This window comes from Monomorium pharaonis, chromosome 2, assembly GCF_013373865.1.
Source record: "Monomorium pharaonis isolate MP-MQ-018 chromosome 2, ASM1337386v2, whole genome shotgun sequence".
Classification (NCBI taxonomy): Eukaryota; Metazoa; Arthropoda; class Insecta; order Hymenoptera; family Formicidae; genus Monomorium; species Monomorium pharaonis.
The window spans coordinates 9412365-9431390 of NC_050468.1; the positions used below are offsets into that span (position 1 = coordinate 9412365).

The 19026-nt window shown below is 37.4% G+C and overlaps 1 protein-coding gene across 1 annotated transcript in view; it reads right to left on the reverse strand.

Annotated features, from left to right (window-relative positions):
• Positions 1-10886: 10886 nt before the first annotated feature.
• LOC105836754 overlaps positions 10887-19026 on the reverse strand; it is a 137669-nt gene continuing 129529 nt past the window's right edge. Inside the window, exon 5 of the mRNA XM_012681012.3 lies at positions 10887-11628. Within this exon, the coding sequence (XP_012536466.1) occupies positions 11609-11628 (20 nt within the window). The 3' untranslated portion in view covers positions 10887-11608. The remainder of the gene's footprint in view (positions 11629-19026) is intronic.

Consider the following 19026-nt stretch of genomic DNA (forward strand, 5'->3'; position numbering starts at 1 on the left):
TCCACGTGGCATTTTCTATGCATCCCAACGATTTGCCCCACCACGAGATACGTTTCTTCCCACGCTCGCCTCTCGTCGCTCGTCCACTGGCTTTCCCGTAGGAGGAAGGAGAGATCTCTCGGTCCTCGCATGGTCTCCTAATTCGGGATAAGCCACGGCTCTCCCTCCACGTACTTCAGTACGTGCTTCCGGAAATCGAACGCGTCATTCCAACGTCTCAAACCGAGACTCGACTGTTCACTGTACGGACCATATCCTGACATTATCGTCAGGTTGGTATCGCTAACTTCTCTAAAAGCGGCGTCCAAAGCGAGCGTCACGCAAATCACGCAAAAAGCGTTGCGAAGGATTCGTGTCCTACGGCGAGTTAGTGAGTAACATCGTCGTTATCGCGTACAACATTATCGAGAGGGAGGGGGTTGGTGCTCCGGGGGGGCCCCGAGACGAGACGGAACGAGAGAACCTAACCGCAATCCACGGACGGCTGCCGCCACGTGGCGCCGAAACACGCCCGCCGGGAGAGAGGGTGTTCCGTCACCCTCTCCTCCCACGTCCGAGGATGCCGAGACGCATCCCCGGCGCCGGCATGCCCTCCTGTTTGCGCCTAGACGTCGGCGGATTGTCGAAAGTGCTTGCGTCACGAGGCGTACCTCGGTCTAGCCGGGGCGATATGCGGCGACGCGTCGCGTCGCATCGCGTCGCGCCTCGTCGACGGCCGCCCTCGCGCGAAATTAGGAAATCAGTCGACAGTCGGGGGACACGTACTCACCGTGGCGTACGCGTCGTCGTCTTCCCTCTTCCCGCGGGAAGCGACGGTCGCGCCCCGCGACCTCGTCACGTTCCTCCCGTTTTCCCTGGAGCGCGCCGTTCTCGCGGGCGTCTCCGGGAGGAGGACCCACCTGCACAGGTGACGCACAGGTCCTACGGGGGTGCGCCGGGCCATCCCGGCAGAAAAACTGCCGATTTGCCCGAAAATCCGGGACTCCCGTATCAGGCTGCCAGGAGACCGATCAAGGTGTGCAGGGACCGCGGTATCGAGCTCGCGCGGTTCCCTCGGGATGCGCGCCGGGACGCGGCGTTGACTTCGCACCGCGTCGCTCCGGAGCGCCAGCCGGCGCCGAAAAGCGCGCCCGTTTCACAGGATAGCAAGCGCCGCGGAGGTTCACCGGCATTCGGTCCGTTTGCGACGGGCTCGACCCGCACAAACGCGAGGGGAGGGAGAGGAGACTCCGTTTCCTCTCGAGCGTGTCCTGTACGTCAACGACCCTCGTGTTCAATCAATAAAAAAAAAAAGTATATAAAAAGGAAGCTTTTGAAAACCGCAGCAGAAAGCAAATCGACGTGACGCGATCGGCAAACTCGTGTAGAGGAGTCGTATCGCGAGAATGTATCAATGTCCAATACGAGGTCTCCTAATAACTTCTAAGTAATTTTGTAATTGTATTAAAGCCGCTTGTCAATGTCAACAGATTGCGATTGTTGGCGGCATGCGATCTTATCTTGTTTCCGATGTCTTCCCTGCGTCTGCGTCTTAAAAGAATTTATCGGAAAAATATAAGCAACATTGTTGTAAATACAAATAAATTGGATATAATTAGACCGTACACGTCCGACATTATCCCTCGTCGAGGGATGAGACGATGAGCTTAAAAAAATGCGACAGAAACGAGTGGAAAAAAAGCGCGTACGCGGCGAACATGAAGGTAGAGGAGCGTTAGGCCATTGAAATATTAATGGCTAATTAATAATCAAGCTGATTAATATCAATGACATCAAATGCGGTGCATCCGCATACGAGATTATTCCTGTTTAATAATATCCTGTTTACAAGCATTTTAAGCCCGCACACCCGGTCGCGCAATAAATATGAAAATAACATTATTTCTTTTAATTAAAATGAGACAGCGAGTATTGAACGGTATCTTTACGATATCATTTTTTGAGAGGAATACAAAGATTTGAAATCGAACAAGACATTTCTAAACTTTACCGCACAATACAAAATTGTAAACAAAATATAATATATAATAATTAAAGAATTATTATACTCTTATTTAAGAGTCTCAATTGCAGTAGGTACAGGTCTTCAAAATCAAACTCGTTCAGGGCCTTCAAAATATAAGAAACATTTCGTAGAATGACTAAAGGACCTATGAGGCTTCTATTTATGTGTAATATGTTACAGACTCGTGCAGTATCGACGGCGCCAGTCTTTCCCTCTCGCAAGGCCATAAATTTAAGTATTTAAAGCGCGCGCTTGAGTTTTCCGTGCGATGTAACGTTGATAGCCAAGCCGCAGGGTGGTGTATGATTTTCGCATCAGCGGTTACCAGCGGTCACCTCCCCGCGCGATACGCTCCGCTACAGCTCTTCCATCCTCCCGTTTGTGCGTTAACCCTTCTCCCGCTCCCTGCCTCCCCTCTTCACTCCTCACTCCTTCCCTCCCTCGCATCCTGTGATCCCTTGCGGTCCGCCGGAGCCTGCGCTTTCCCGACGCGTTCCGACGTACCTTCCGCGTGCATGAGCTCCTGATAGGTTACCGCCCGTTCCTTTTCTTCCCTCAAAGACACCCCCGAGGGAGTACCCGAGCGCGTATCGAGGGTTACGGACGAGCGCGGATTGTCGATTGTGTCCTTTTTACCAGGAACACCCAGGGAAGATCAATAGCGCCGCGTATGTCGCGATAAGAACATCGCGCGGAGGCGGTATTGACAGAAAAAAAAAAAAACGGTAAAAAAAAGAAAGAGAAAAGAAGATTTAAAAAATGTGACGCATCTTGTTCGGAGCGCCAAACGAGCGCGATCAAAGAGCGAGATTGACTTCTCCATAAAGGTAAAGGGGATAATCCGGTTTCTCGAACGCTAATCCCTGCGTTAAAGTCGTCACTTGACACGCAGTCGCAGTCGCTGTTAATATTTTTTTTTCACACATAAACAATACGTTTCACTTGCATCCAGAAAGAACGTTGACTTACACAATCGCATATTGAAACAATTTATTTGAAATTGTTAACGTTAATTCACCGAACCAATCAAGTTATGTGAAATCAAGGGATGGGAAAAAAACTATTGATCAATGTAACTACTGGGAAATTAACAAAATAAATCGCTGATAAAATCAGTTCTGATGACCGCAATGAATTCTTGAAATAAATCTTTTTGTTACGAGAAAAAACAAAAACTACGTTTAATATATAACAGGCGTGTATAACAAATCGATTAGCGGTTTATTGAAATGAGTATGCTGATACGCGCATCATACGCGTTGCTCCGATTTGGAATACAAATGCGGGAAATGTCGCGACATCATATAAATGGAAATATACAACAGCAATATCCCGACAGAGCGACTGACGCGAATAAACGTCATAATAATACCAGTAACATTAATGGTGATGTAATAATGATCTCTCTAATAAAAGTTAGTGTTCTTTTGCTACCTTCTCGCTTCAACATTTTAGTGTATACCAATAAAACTCAGAATAGAATAATTACGCTTAATATTAAATTAATTGCTAGAAACTGTTTTTTAATTTAATTTTTAAATACTATGAGATATAGTGCAATATTATAATTTTTTTGTATAATAATATAATATTAATAAATAAATCATAAACGAATAAATTATTTATAATTATGATAAAGAAAGTAATAGAACAGTCTTAACAAGTTTTACATACATTAAAGATTTTGTACGTCGTCCTGCTTCGGATGCAGATTACTCAACGTTTTCATTTTTTTAATTCAATTCTCTATCATTCTTCAACTCATTGGTTTTCTCACAGGTGTGCTCTCGTCTCTTCTCTTTTTATCCTTCATTTGCCCACTCGCCCGCTCTTTATCTTTGTTTCTCGCCTTAGCGTTCGTGTTTCCATTTATCCCTTCCCACCCTTTTTCATCCCATAGCTGCTGATACCTCCGCATGGAAGTTTCAACTGCGCAACCGACACACTTGGATGAAGTTACGAGGACATTACGTCATATATATACATATATATATGTATATATATATATATATATATATATATATATATATATATATATACATAACGTAAACGTAAAGTATAGAAGCTGACGCGTAGCACGTAAGTCGTAAAAGCTAGTTGAAGTTCGTGCAACATCGTCTAATACGGGTATCCCGTCTCCTCTGTGTGGGCGCGTACGCGTGTTGTAACTCGTATAAACGAATACGTATTGCATATTCCGCTTTTATTATGCCCGAAGCGCGAAAAGTTAAACGACGTTTCGTTATGAAGGGAGCTTTCGACTCCATCGGAAAACTTTTCGGCCTCATCCCAGGAATGACCAGCAGCGAATAAAATCCGAGCGACGACGCCTCGGATTCTTGGGTATTCTGTTACAGTTTTGGTCTCGGAAGATGGGTGAGCATATATGTATAGCGCCGACAATAATTTCTACTCTCTTATGTTAAAGGCAAGTTTCTCATAACTCCTAATTGCCGCGGCCGCCTGACCACGGCTGACGCTAGGGATAATGATCTGTTCGCCAATGAAACGGTGATTCGTTACGTAGAAAAATGATTTCTCGAACGATGGCGTTTAACCTCGCCAGTAATTTTAGCAATTATAATAATCGGACGCCAAGGCAATTATGAGGCGCCGTGAACTGGTTTCGTCGTGTCGGGTCTTTCTAAGGTTTCGCCAATATTTTAAGTGTATTATTGCAATCCAGAAATTTAACGTTATAGCTTTATTTTATTTATTATAAATAATTCGAGTTTAAATATTTCCTATCTGATTAAAGTGGCACGAATAAATCGATAAATTATGACACAAGGACGAAAGCAGAGCTACATAAAACAATAGTATTTTTATTTCCCAAAATTACACAAGATGTTACACATCAAGTTTTGAATTCATATATAAGTGTAAATCGATTTTGTAAGAATAAATTTCAAATTTAAAATATTTTTCTATTAATATCTATTCTATTAATATATCTAATTTTTTAATTGTGTAAGAGACTTTGTGCCAGAGACTGTCTCTTTTATTGAAAATATATCTATATTTGTCATATACAAACTGGAGTATGCCAATATTAAATAAATTGATTTTGTCACTCAACAAATTTGAAATAAATGTACTTTTCTTTCGACATCTATTTTATATTAATACATCTGATTTTTTTTAATTGAGAGCTTTGTATGAGAGACATTGTCTCCTTTATAGAAAATATGTATTTATCGTAGATGAGTCAAAGTGTAGTGGTGATTAAAATTCTGACAGCGAATCAGAATGTCGTCGTTACGTTACGACATCCACTTTGCGCGACGTAGATCAATACCGAAACTATGAACGTAGAGACGCGAGGAACGACTTTAAGCACGCCCGCATTGTGTTGCATACCTGTGCGCGAGGGATGACGGCGAGGCTATGTGCGCGAAGGGTCGGACGTTATGATGCTGCATTGTGCCACTTTACGACTTCCGGCTCAAACTGCCTCGCCTCGCTCGCAACCCTTCGCGACTCTCAAACCCCCGTTTCAAATCCCACTCCGCTGCGCCACCGTATTTCACCTCCCTCGAAATTACTTCATTTTCTGAAAGACGTTTAAAGCGACTCTATATGCCGTGAGTCGCCGCACCTTGAATACTAATGTCGCTTTTTGATGCATACATACGGCTGTGCAAATTCGGACAATTAAGAATCCTAGTCTCTCTCTCTCTCTCTCTCTCTCTCTCTCTCTCTCTCGATTACAATTTTAATCACGCGAAAACGATTATAATTGAAGATAAATAAAGTAAAATATAAAATAAACTGCATAAAGAGAACTAGGTCACATCGCATTTTGATATCTCAAATTCCTATGTTATTTCATATCAGAAATATAAGCAAGAAATAGAATTTAAATTATATAACTCACACAAACTGAATCTCACAACAATTTACAATCTTGCAACACCGTTCTTCAGACTATCAAGATTCGCATAATGTCTGTTTCTGATTTTCTCTTCTCTCGCAAACAACCCTCCAATTATCGTTTCAGCGCTTACAAAATGCACGACGCTTTATTTGCGATTGACAGCGTCTAGTTACCGTTAACGAGCTCCTCTGGGAAAAGATGACGCTGTAAGGCCTCAAAAAGCGAGTGTTGTAGTAGTGTAATTAATTAATAAAGGATCGTACTTCCCTAAATCCAAAATTTCCCTGCTCCAAGCAAGGCTGTCGTAAATACGGTATAAAAAATAGATACCGGGGTATCATTGCAAGAGCCGGCCGGTCACGTCAATTAAACCGACCGGCATGTAACGTCGGCAACGAAAGCGTTTTCGTCGTGATGGTTATTCCGTCATTAGTGCCGGAAATAGAGCACCGGCCGGAGAGAATGGAAGCCATCGGGAGTTTCGTGGAAGCCGTCGGGAGAGCGGAGCCGATTAGCTGTCCGAATTTTGCGCGGAACCCTACGAAAGTGCGGGGGGCACAATGTAAGGCGTCTCTCGAAATAGCGACCACCCCGCACTTCGCGGGAGGAACGAGGTCAGAAGTTCCCGGAACTCCCGGAGTGAATTCTCTTGGTTCTTCGCAGACGAGATCAAAGCGTAGCATCGAGTTCCCGGAGGAACACTTTCAGAATTCGCTCTTGGGTCGAGTCTTTCGCGAGTTTGGAAGGCAATGCGCGCTCGAAACAGCGAAAACAATGGCGCTGCACTTTACGAAGACGATAAGCAGATTAATGAACAATAAACGCAAAAGTTATAAATTTGCGTACGTACGGTATAAGTTTTTAACAAAAAAATATACGTCCGAGAGATATAAGTCTTATTATCCGTTGAAGTTAAGTCCTTGTATTTCCTTCCTTCGAGTTAAGAGCCAATAGATCAATTCTCTCATTGGAAGGAAATACTTTCATAATCCAGAGTTTTCCGAGCGCGAAGTAGGTCAGGACCGGTCTGTCTCTCAACGATTACGTTTCGCGACTGCAAAATGTAACCGCGAGTCGAAGCAGCGCTTTTGCTCGCGATATAATGGGTATTTTGTACGTTGCAGAAATATACACGTCGTTCGCCGTACCAAAAGCGGATTTTCCCGGCCAACTCTTTATTCATGAGATCCAATTATCGTCGGACCAGTCATCGTACGTCCTTTGCGTGCCACTGCTCGCTGCCTCTGCTCCTGGCAGATAGTCGATATTCGGCATTGCATAATTGACCGGAGAAAGAGAGAGAGAGATAGAGAGAGAGAGAACTAGCTAGCTAGCTATCCACTTGAAATCCTGTCGTTCCTCATTTCTCCTTGCGCCGCGAATCCCCTCACGATTTTCCGCCTCTCGCGTCTCCCGCACGCTAAAATCGCGGAACGGCGAGAATGCTCTGCTACGAGAGCGTAGCCCCGTTTTATCTCGATTGCGCAAGCATCGCGAAGTACGTCGGACCGATCACCCGATATCCATTCATTGCGGCAGCCGCTGCAATTCCGTCCCGTAGATATCAAATTACCGGCGTACCGCGCTTCGAAACGGTCTCTAGACTACGACTAGAGTTTCTTAAGCGTACTTGTACGCGCGCCCGTATTTAATGGCCCGTATTCTCACCGTGGGTTCGACGTTAAATGTGGTTGTCTAATTCACGTTACAAGTATATGCTGAAAGTGACCTGCGCAAGTAAGACCTGGAAATTGGACAATTGTCCCCGCACGTTACATCTCATGTGTAAAAGAGCAATACAATCACCTTGTCTGATCACAGGAAACTTAGAAGTAGTTCCGGTGATATGGCTACCTTCTCAATTTCCTATCAATCACAGTAAAAGAAATTCCATTTATTACCGAGGACTTAGATGTGAGACGATCTCACATGGAGGAATTAGAAGTTTAGACGATCTTTATATGATTGATATTAAGCATGTAAGATTTTGAACTTGTAACGAAACACTAAAGATGACCCAATAATGGGCTCAAAATTTGTTTGTAATTATCTTGTTTATAAAATATTTTAATGCGAACACCTAGCGTTGGTTTACATACTCCTTAACTATATTTTGTTTGGACAATTGTGTTTCGTGTTAAGATGGATTAATTGTTCAAATTTGATTATTTGATCGTGAAATATTGATGTAAAAAAATATGTGACTATTATAATTTTAAGTATAATAAAAGAAATGTAAAAAATATAAACTGTATCACAACGTGGTACAATTGTTAATTGCAGGTAATTAAGATAATAATCACATATGTGTACACTATCAGCATTTGCTTCTAATCCTTTTAAAATTGATTAATTTTGAATAATGCATCTATCGTAATCACAAGAAAAAAAAGATTTTGTGATAAAATATCTAACAATTTAGCTCTATAGCTAGATGCAGATCTAAAAATAATTTTGATAGGCCATTAAAATAATTATATAGGACGCTCAAACATGATGAACTATGCTGAAAAAGATCTTGATATTTTAGGAATCAGTTTGAGCATCCTATATAATATTAATTTGACAGTCTAACAAAAATTATTTTCTCTTCTGTATCTAGCTAAATTTTTAGATATTATAGCGTTATCGTTATTTCCGTTCATGTTTCCGAAACTAGAGAGGTCAGCAAAATTATTCGTTAAAGGATTCTCGAAAAGCGAATTCTCTTTTATATCAAGCATATATCTGATAATAGGGCATAATCCATCCAGTCTTTCCATCCTTATAACGGCGAACAAACGGCATCGAATATAAGCGAGGGTGTCTTTCGCCACGGCACAGCTTTTAATACAGTTATGAAAGGGGAAAAAAACGAATTTACTTCAAAGACGGGATCAGTTACCGGGAGCAATAGCAAGAGACAGAGAAAAAAGAGAGACAGAGGAAAAAAGAGACGGAGTAATCTCAAATCCTAGAACTTGGCACCTTTGAAGGGAATTCCCTCGACAATTTCCACGAGAATTTCTCTGTCGTTGCATCGCGGAATTAGATGCCGTACTTCAAGAAGATGCATTTATTTATATCGTACTTTTTGCTGTCGTTTTCATGTATCTTCCGCACCGCGCCGTCTGTCTTTTTAATATAACGCGTTTTTTTCTCGAGAAAAATCTCTTTTTCTTAATAATTGTGGAACATATTTAGTTATATATATTGATAAAATGTATAAAGTTACATTTCGCATGCATTTTTAGAATACTAACGCTTTTTAAAATAGGAGTTGAAGATGAAGAGATAACGAAAATTTATATCATATTTCATCAAAATTGTCATCAAAAATGTAAAAGTTAATGTCAAATTAAATTAAATTTTACTAAAAAAAAGCTACAAGAGCTCTATACTTCAACTGTATAAATATTCCTTTATTCAATTATATTCCTTTATTTAATCGCTTCCTTTTTCAGCTATACTGTAGTTTTATTTGTACGTGCGTTTTATAAATATTATAAGACAACAAAAAACGCTATTACTTAAAAATAAATTCAAAAGCAGAATGTATATAAAAAGCAGTTCAACAACATAATACGATAAATTAGAGAAAAGGCAAAATATGTTTTATCATAATAACATCGTTTTATTAAAAACTACATTTATTTTTTGCATTCACGGCCATTGATTATAGCTTACTCAGCATTAGACACGGTATTGCTTACCTCATACTAATCTTTTTTATATTAAGGAACTGCACGGCCGAAGTAATCAGTGCGTCATTAAAAGTGAGAAACCAAAACACGTTTTACGGCGTCCGCTTTCGAGATGATTGGTGTCGCTCGCCCTTCGGTGAAACTTCCCAGCGCCCGGGCTTCAACAAGGGATCCGTTTAATTTCAGGAAACCCCATAAAGGTTATACGTTGAGACGCTCTGTACGCTCGACGCAGAAAATACATCCTCGTAAAGTAGAAAAGGTGAAAGAGAGGAAAAGAAGAAGCGAAGAAAGTGTGAAGGGACGGCGCGGAAACGCACACCGACGCGCGTCCAATCGTGTGCGGGTGAAACAATGGCGAAGCGAAGCTGGCCGAGAAGATGAACGGTGAACAAGGAAGATAGGGCGAGCGGGATAGGGGAACACCGCTGCTAGCAAGAAAAAAAACAAAAGGAGCCAATAGGATAGGGGAACAACGGTGAGCATATCCCCGGGACGTGTTCCTCCAGCTCGTATGTTGACACATGCGTGTGCGTAGAAGACTATAGGGATGAAAGGCGCGGATGTGTGTATAAAGTTTCCGAGTAAGTTTCCGGACAGTCGAGCGAGGGCTGCCGTGAATAAAAAAACAGAAGAGAAAGAAGAGTGATAAAGAACCCGTAGAATTAGAGACGGGAATTAGAATGTCGTAGCTTGATAACTGCTGGCGCTTACATTCTTAATGGAAAGGGAAACTTTACCTACCAAAATGTATACCGGTGATAACATTTCTATGTATGTATCATGGAACACTAAGAAGGCTATTCTATAGCTCTCAATGACGCTGTTGTTAAGAATTACAGACAGACTTTAAGCCCTTGAAAAAATGTAATACCGGGCAATATTAAATTGGCCAGTAATTATTACTTTTTATGAGTATTAAAAATACTAACAATAATAATTTTAATATTTAAAATAAGTATTAATTACTGGCCAATTTAATACTGCTCAATATTACATTTTTATAAGGGAGAAACAAATAAAATTTTTCTAACGATAAAATAAAAACATCCTTTGGCTTGCAGAGCATAAACATTTTTCAAAAAAAAGTTTTCATGAAAAATTTTGTATGTAAAACAAAGAATGTATGATTCATAATTGTCTTCAAAAAAGAAAAGATTATGCAACACTGCGCACAAGTATTTTCTTTAAGTAATCTCACTGTAATTTAGGATATTACTATTTTCTGAGGCTTAATTCAAGCTTAATCAAACAACTTTATTTAAAAGTACTCTCATAAAAATGTAATATTAAACTGATTAGTAATTACTTATTTTATTACTTATTTCGAGTATTAAAAGTACTAATGGCAGTGATTTTAATATTTAAAATGAGTATTAATTACTGGCCAATTTAATACTGCTCAGTATTACATTTTTATAAGGGTAAATTAATAGGATACAAGTACGTGTACACTGCCAAGTCCAATCCAGAAAGATTTGCAATTGACGAGCACCATTATAACCCTTTCTTGAACAGAAAGAGACAAAGAAAGAGAGAGAGAGAGAGAGAGAAAGAGAGTCTCAGGGTACGTCGGATCCACGAGGGGTTCGCCACGACGCAACGGTTCAAGTGAGACGAGGCTCTCGAAAGGTCAAAAGTTCGTTCTCTTTGCGTGCGCCCTATATGATATCTTCGAGGGTCGGCGACGACAGCGGTGCTCCTGTCGCCTGGCAACGCCTGGTTCGGCGGCGAAGGAGAAAAAGAGGACGCGGAAGACCTGATCCACTCTTTCGCCTCTCCGGGTACACTCTTTTCACTCCTAACCACCGTCGCGTCCTTTCCTCCCTACCGGATGGCTTTATTCCCTCGCACCACTCGACTCATTGCCAAGTGGTGGGCGCTACCTTAATTGGACCGCCGCGCCGCAATCGCCATATAGTCTGTCGTCCTCTTTCCTACCCCCATGAAGATCCGAGTAAGGGTGAAAGCCCGAAAAAGCTTGGTCCTCTTTTTAAAAGTACCCTTCTTCTCCTTTGGAGCTGCATCTTTCAGAGGCTATCATCATCGGAGACGACTGCAGCCTGTGGGATCATTTGCAAATATTTAACCCTTTGAATCTAATTTTAAGCCCATTACTTCATTGCAAATTTTGTTTTTAAAAAAATGAGAAAACGTATAGAAATATGGGTGATGAAAGCTTCGAATCTAAAGTGAACTAATTTATTTGAAATATTGGCCTTCTTAAGATGTTTTACTTTTATGTATTATTTATAAAAATATTAGACGTGTATTTAGTTTGTGTTCGTTAAAATGACGAAATAAATTGTGCGGAAAACGGACGCACCCTTAGAACAAGAGCGTAATCATTAATTATTTATAATTTATTTTCATATTAATTATTATAATTTTTATATTTTCTATATAATACATTTAAATACACGAGGGGAAGTAATAAAACGTAGGTATATGCAAATTTTTATGTTTTGTGTATGTCGCATAAATCCACGTTTTATGAGGTTTGTCAATGCCATAAAGGTATCTCGATCTGCTTTCGTAGTAAACTGCAGCCATAAAATCTCAGATAAGCGCGTGCTCATAATTCCCGCTGTAATCCGACCGTGACTCGAAGAAGATTGCAACGCTCATAAGTACACAAGTATACGTTACATCACCGCAGTATATCTGCATCGCGATTTTATTTTTGTGATTTCTCTATGTAAATTACTCTATTATACTTACAAAACTCATATGATGTAGTGTTGTTTCATTTACGAAAAAATTCTCTCTCTCTCTCTCTCTCTCTCTCTCTTTCTCTATATATATTTTTTCCCCCAAAAACAGCAATTCAAATAAATTTAACGCAAATTGCTTATATATTTAAAATCTGAAATAAGAAACTTAGATTGGCTCAAAGAAACAAAAACATTATTTTCTCAATTAGTTCACAGCAATTACTCAAATTGTAAATATTAAATATTGAATGGCTCGCATATGATGAATGCTGAAAGAGCCAAACATAAGTCATTTCGTTCTTAATTAATTCTTTAGTAGAGAAAGTAGTAAATAAATGTGTATCAAATAATTACAATATTTATGTTAAAAAGAATAATAAACTATGAAAAGTCGAGAAGTAGTATATTTGCTTGGTTACAAAAATAGAAATGCTATATTTTAGTCACTTGACATTTTTACAACCGACAAAAACGAGACAATGTTGCCACCCACAAATTCCCTGCGAAGTAATTAGAAAACGTGGTGTCCAGTTTTCATGGCTTTCCGCGTGAGCTTTATCTCGAGATAATTATACGTCGGATGAACTTAATTACACGTGTTCACTCGCTAATTTTATGTGAATTATGCAGCCGGTTTGGTTAAAATTTAGATCCCTAATAAATTATATACGCGCGACTCTGTATAATGATAATGTATAATAAACAACAAAAGATCATCCAGTATAATCTGAGATTCTAACAATCGGAGAACAAAAAAAAAACTAATCTAGGATTAAATAATGACGAAAACTAATTGTAATTACGATTCCTTATATAATATTTTAAATCATCGTATGAAACCGTTGAATATTATCACTGAACATTATCGGTTAAAATAAAATTATTTATTATCATTTACTTTTCCTAGATTATTTATGCATACATAAAATAGAAATATTCATACATTACTTATATCAAACATGCTTTTTTTAGATCATGTAATAATAACGTTTAGTAAAATTTTCTTGAAATCAACTCGTTGTCATTATTAAAATCCTTGCGTATATTTTTTACATTTAACTGCAACATTGAAGATTATTTTCGCTTCTTTCTGCATAGTTTATAAACTTTGAACTCGTATCTTAAAAACGATGTGCATAATCTTTTCTCAGATCAAATCCAGTGTACAGGCTTTATAATTACAACAATTATATTTTCTGAAAAAACAATCATGGCCAAATATAAAAATTTTATTTCCAAATTAGTTTGTAACTATCAGAAGTTTGCGCATTACAAAATTTTCTTATGCACTTTTTTCGATAGATTAAAATTGATTTGTTTCAACTGTGTTTCAACTGTGTAAATCTGAACTTGTTTAAATTTAAAGTAAGTCAAAATAATATAAAACAAAAACAAATTTAATATAAAATATTTTAATTAAAAAAATTTTTTTAAATATAATTAATAAAAAACAATTTAAATTTTAAATTATATTGCATAAAATTAAATTTCAGACAAATGCTTGTGGTTTTCGCTCATTAATATAACATTGGAACACCAATTAGAGAAAAGAATTTCTCATGACATAATATTCTTATAAAATAAAAAAGGTATAACAGAATTGAGTTTTGAAAAAAATAAATATATCTGAAAGACTTTATTATAAAATATGTGATTATCTATAACGTTTAAAAGGTATCTTGCTTAGAATCGGTATATCAGACGTAGTCGACACATCTCGGTCGATCGGGGAATCGGATACCGATGTCGAAGCCGCCTGGACGTCAGCGTGAAAGCCGGGCGTGCACGCGCGGTATTCCCCCGGATTCAATAAAAGCAACGGGGTAGGCAGGCAGATACGGTGCAGCCTCGTAAACGGGTAATCTGCTATTCAGGTCATAACCTAGCACACGTTGGACCGGGACGAGGTCGTTTTCCCGGCGGCCATCCCGGGATTCCCTTCTACCCAGGGATTCCGCGAGGTATCGGCGACGCCGAAGGACCGAGATGGGACACTGACGGAGGAAGAGGAAAGAGGTATCATTCTCTTCCCTTCTCTCATCCTTTCCTAGCTGATTTCCTCGGTTTATGCCCAGCGACGGCCAATCCCGCGACGGCGAACGCGACCCTCTAATATCGCATCGGGTGATTTCCAAAGTCCGATTATCGGAAATCTATTACGATTTCGGGAGAAATTTATTGAGGTCGCGGACGGATACGCTTCGAAATTTCGCCTTTCGTGAGGAGCCTCTTATTGGAATCCATAATCTATCGCGAAAGTTGACGTGATTGATGGTGTAACATAAAGCATCGTAGTTGATCCGTGACTCGATCATTCGGATTAATCTTCGGAGAAACATAATATTTTTACTCCACTTTTTCTCGACCTGCGCTCCACGTGCTCTCAATCTAAGTCAAATTTGACAAGACTATTGTTGGTTGTTTTCGTTCCACTTCTTCAATTTTTATAACATGTAATGAACACTTTCGTTCTTTTACCAAAACGCCTGTAAGTGCTCTCATTTTATTTATTGATGTACTAAGAAAAGAGTTTGATAATAATAATCAAGCCTAAACGACAATTACTGATGAGCTTTGTAAATAGTTTTAATTAAATACTAAGTTTTAAAATAGTTTTAATTAAATGTTTGGCTAATATATTCAAATATTTAGTATTTAAATTAATATAATAGTACCAAACGATTATTAGATATTATTAAATATTTGGTTATTACATATTTTATTACCTACTAGATATTATTAAATCATATTACAATATAATTTAATTATGAGGAATGAATTTTAACAATGGATGCACTTATGAGTTGCAGAATGCGTCTTTTAAGATCACGTATAAGTTATGTCTTCTTGGTCGTTTATTAAAGTGATATGTAGAGCAACGGCTTTTATACGTACGATTAATTAACATATCTATCAATATAACGTGCAAAACAATAATTTTTCACGTTATTTTCCTGCATTTTTATTTGCTATCCTGATAGTCATGCAAAGGCAGATGCGCTGTTATTTCTTCTCTTGATATTTGACGATATTTGACACGCGCGTAATAAATCGAAGCTGAAAAGAAGAGAGAGAAAAATTCTCAGATCGATACTAAAACGCGAAATATTCGAGGTATAGAAAATCGATTATGATCTAAATTCTGGAACATTCTTAAGACTTCAGAATCAAGAGCACTGATTCATACATGGGAAATCCAGACTCTTAAGAGAGAACCAGTATTAAAGAATTATTCTAATCGTATCTAATCTTTTTAGCAGAATAGATTAATAGATCCAATAAATTAATCCAAAAGAAATCAATTTTAAGTTAAAGATTGCTAAATTTTTTCATTCCTATAAGATACTTGAGAATCTTGTTTACACAGATTCGGCGAATACGGGCTGCGGATTACGCGACGAGTGTTATTACACTGTTGTTGTTCAATTATGATATCTCTCATTGCGCGATATTCTTCAAGTTCACAGAAGATAAGTACACATACACGGTTTGGAGTCGCCTTCAGCCGGAGTGCTCAGTGAATTACGGGACTCGAGATGCATGCATGCCATAAATGTGCAGGGGTAGGTACAGTACATGTGGCCTAACAGGTTTCCACCGATGCATTGCGCGTATGCGTTCTCTCGCGCGCACGCATCTGTCGCACGCAGCGTGGGCCTGTATGAGCATCTCGCGGAGATGCAACAACGTGCACATACGCGCGAGCGTAGGCCGGCTTTGGAGTTGCTAGGCGACCGATCTCTACACCCTTTCCTCATTGATACTCAGAGCTGTGCTAAGATACGTGTGCACTCCAACAGAGTAAATCGCTTTGACTTTAGGCACAGTATGATCATCCAATTTGCATGGCGGATGATTGAGACCTGCTTTATCAGGACTAATTTTATCACTGGAGAGAATGAAAGATTAATGTTAAACTTCTCTGAACATTATTCAGGCTATTTAAAATTAAGTAGACAAATTGACAATAGAACTTTTTCTGGTTGCATATTTACACTAATGTTGCAGAACATATTTAGTATCAATATTTAGTATCAAAATTAAAACGTGTAAACTCGCGTAGGTTGCAATTGTCTTATATAAGATTGCTATTATATTGATTAAAAAATATTAAATTGTATGATTTTGTTATTTCAAACTTCGATACTTATTTTATAATATATTTAGCAAAGTTCATGTAATTTTAGGCGCAAAATTTGCTGCATCTAATTTATGTCAACGATTTTTTCACTGTTTATTCTTGTTTATTTAAGACTGTCAAATTTAAAGGGAAAAAAACAAACTCGAACAATGTTATTGATGAGTTAGCCTAAAGCTAAATATTTGGTTAGGGAACTGTCAACGAACTTAGAGTTTAACATTATTTCTCCAAATTCGTAACAAAACTTTGCAGATAAAAAGGACCGCAGACTCTCTTTTTTCCATCTTTAATTTGATAACTTAAAATAGACAAAAATAAAATGATAAAAAACCTTTAGTATTAATTAGAAAAAGAATTCCAAGTTTTAAAATAATACATTATGTAAACATAGTTAATAAAAGTTTATTCTAAAATAAGCATCAGAAGTTAAAAATGAGACAGACCGTAGTTAATTTGCATCAATCTAATATGGATAAGATGAAAAAAACAAAGGTATATTAAAACGTACTTATCAAAAATTTATTTATCAGAAAAACTGTTATGTTAAATATTTTAGATTACTCGTATAATACGTATCAAAAATATGCATTTGTATTTTTTTAAGATTACGTAACATTACCTAAGTAAGATATTTTAAAAGCATATCTTTATATAGGTGTATGAAGTTGATTTTTGTGTCATCCAAATTAATTCTTAAAAGGTACAGATAAATTATCTCGATCACAGATCGGTGGTATCTAAAACGGAGACGGTTTTCAAAAGTGGAGACATTTCAAATGTCTCGCAATCCTGTTTTTATTATATTATAATAAAATTTATTATACAATATTTATAATAAATTTGTCTCGGTCGCGAAAATTGTGTCGCAAAAAATTAAACAAACATTTAAAGCATAATAATTAATACAACATTTTATTATCGCCAAATCTTATTTTTCTAATAACAGCTTTTTTTATCTTAATTTAACTCTAACAAACACATTTTTGTTCCATGAATTCGTAAGAAACTGATTCCAAAAGAAACAAGAGGTAATTAAATTCAGAATACAAAGCAAACTCACACAGTATCTTTGTGTCTTTCGACTATCTTATGCGTTTTTCCAATTATTTAAGTTAATTGGACACTATCAATAAACAATCGATACAGTAATTACTTTAACACAGCAGCATCAAAAGATAGAAAGTGAACACAAGACCATAAAAATAGTTCCTTATTTTTTTCCAAATTATCGTTTAATTGATCGTTATATATTAAATTATTGTTTCTCGTTAAACACTTCAAAGTATGTTATTTCAATTGTGAAGCTTTTGTAATAATTAATCTTCTACAAGCTATACATTTCTGATTATTGATATCTATCTATTTAACAATCTATATATTTATATATGTTTTGCGCTTAGTAACTGTTGAACATCAATTCTATTAAAGGATGCAAAAGCAATTCATTTGATTTTTCAAAGCAGATTATAACGTATACATGTATAACTACTACTGAGCACGAAAAAATTGTTCAATATGTCAAGAGATGACATTAAAAAAATTATTTTTCGAAAAATAGATAAATAAATTTGAAGAAATAACGGATGCTACGCGAAATACTGTTTTTTTATATTCTTTAGTATATATTTGCATTCAAATTCATAATATTAAATTATTTACTTCATTTTAATACACACACATTATATATATATATATATATATATATATATATATATATTTATATATATATAAATTTTGCAATTGTGAAATACTATCATGTATAAATGTAATATTTATTTGACGTTGAATAATTGCACAAAAACGAGTCTAATCCCGAGTAAACTACTGATATGTTATGACCTTAAACAGACTTAACTTTTTCGAGACGTGACAACTATGACAAGAATAATAAAATCATTAGTTAGAACAAGACACATCTATATTTGTCTCACTCACTCACCATGTATTAGTGTTAACAGTGCAGCGAAAACGAACAGGCTTCCTGTCTTTGAAAGAAGTCAATCAAATTCATGTCATAAATTAAAAGAAGCATTACGTCTCGCGTCAGTTAAAAGACTAACAACAGTTCTAACAACAAAATTAATTATGGTCCTACACTGAGAGAAAAAAACTGCTAGATTCAAATAACATATTTTATAGAAAATCAATAATATTTATTTCAAACAAGTAATATTTTCTAAATTATAGAAAACTATTACTTGTTTTAAATAAATGTTATTGATTTTTTTATAAAATATGTTATTAGCACTATTCAAAGAAATATTTATTTAAATCCAATATTTTTTTCTCTCAGTGTACGAATGTCCTATAAGAAAAATGTTCAAACTCTCTTGAAACCCCTTTATTTCGTCCGACTGATCCTTTCCTTCTTCTCATTCCTCGATCGGGATTCACCAATCTACGTTGCACCGTGCACACGAACTCAACAACGGATCAATGCATTTCACAAGCTCGCTTCCGCTTTGTGGACATGTAAACACACACACACGTACGCACACACCATGCACATATATACGTGTACACGCTGTTCGAGCAGATCGCAATGTATCGAATAATGATTGATCCAGGATTATCAGTGTTTCCTGCCACTTCCAGCTTTGAATTAG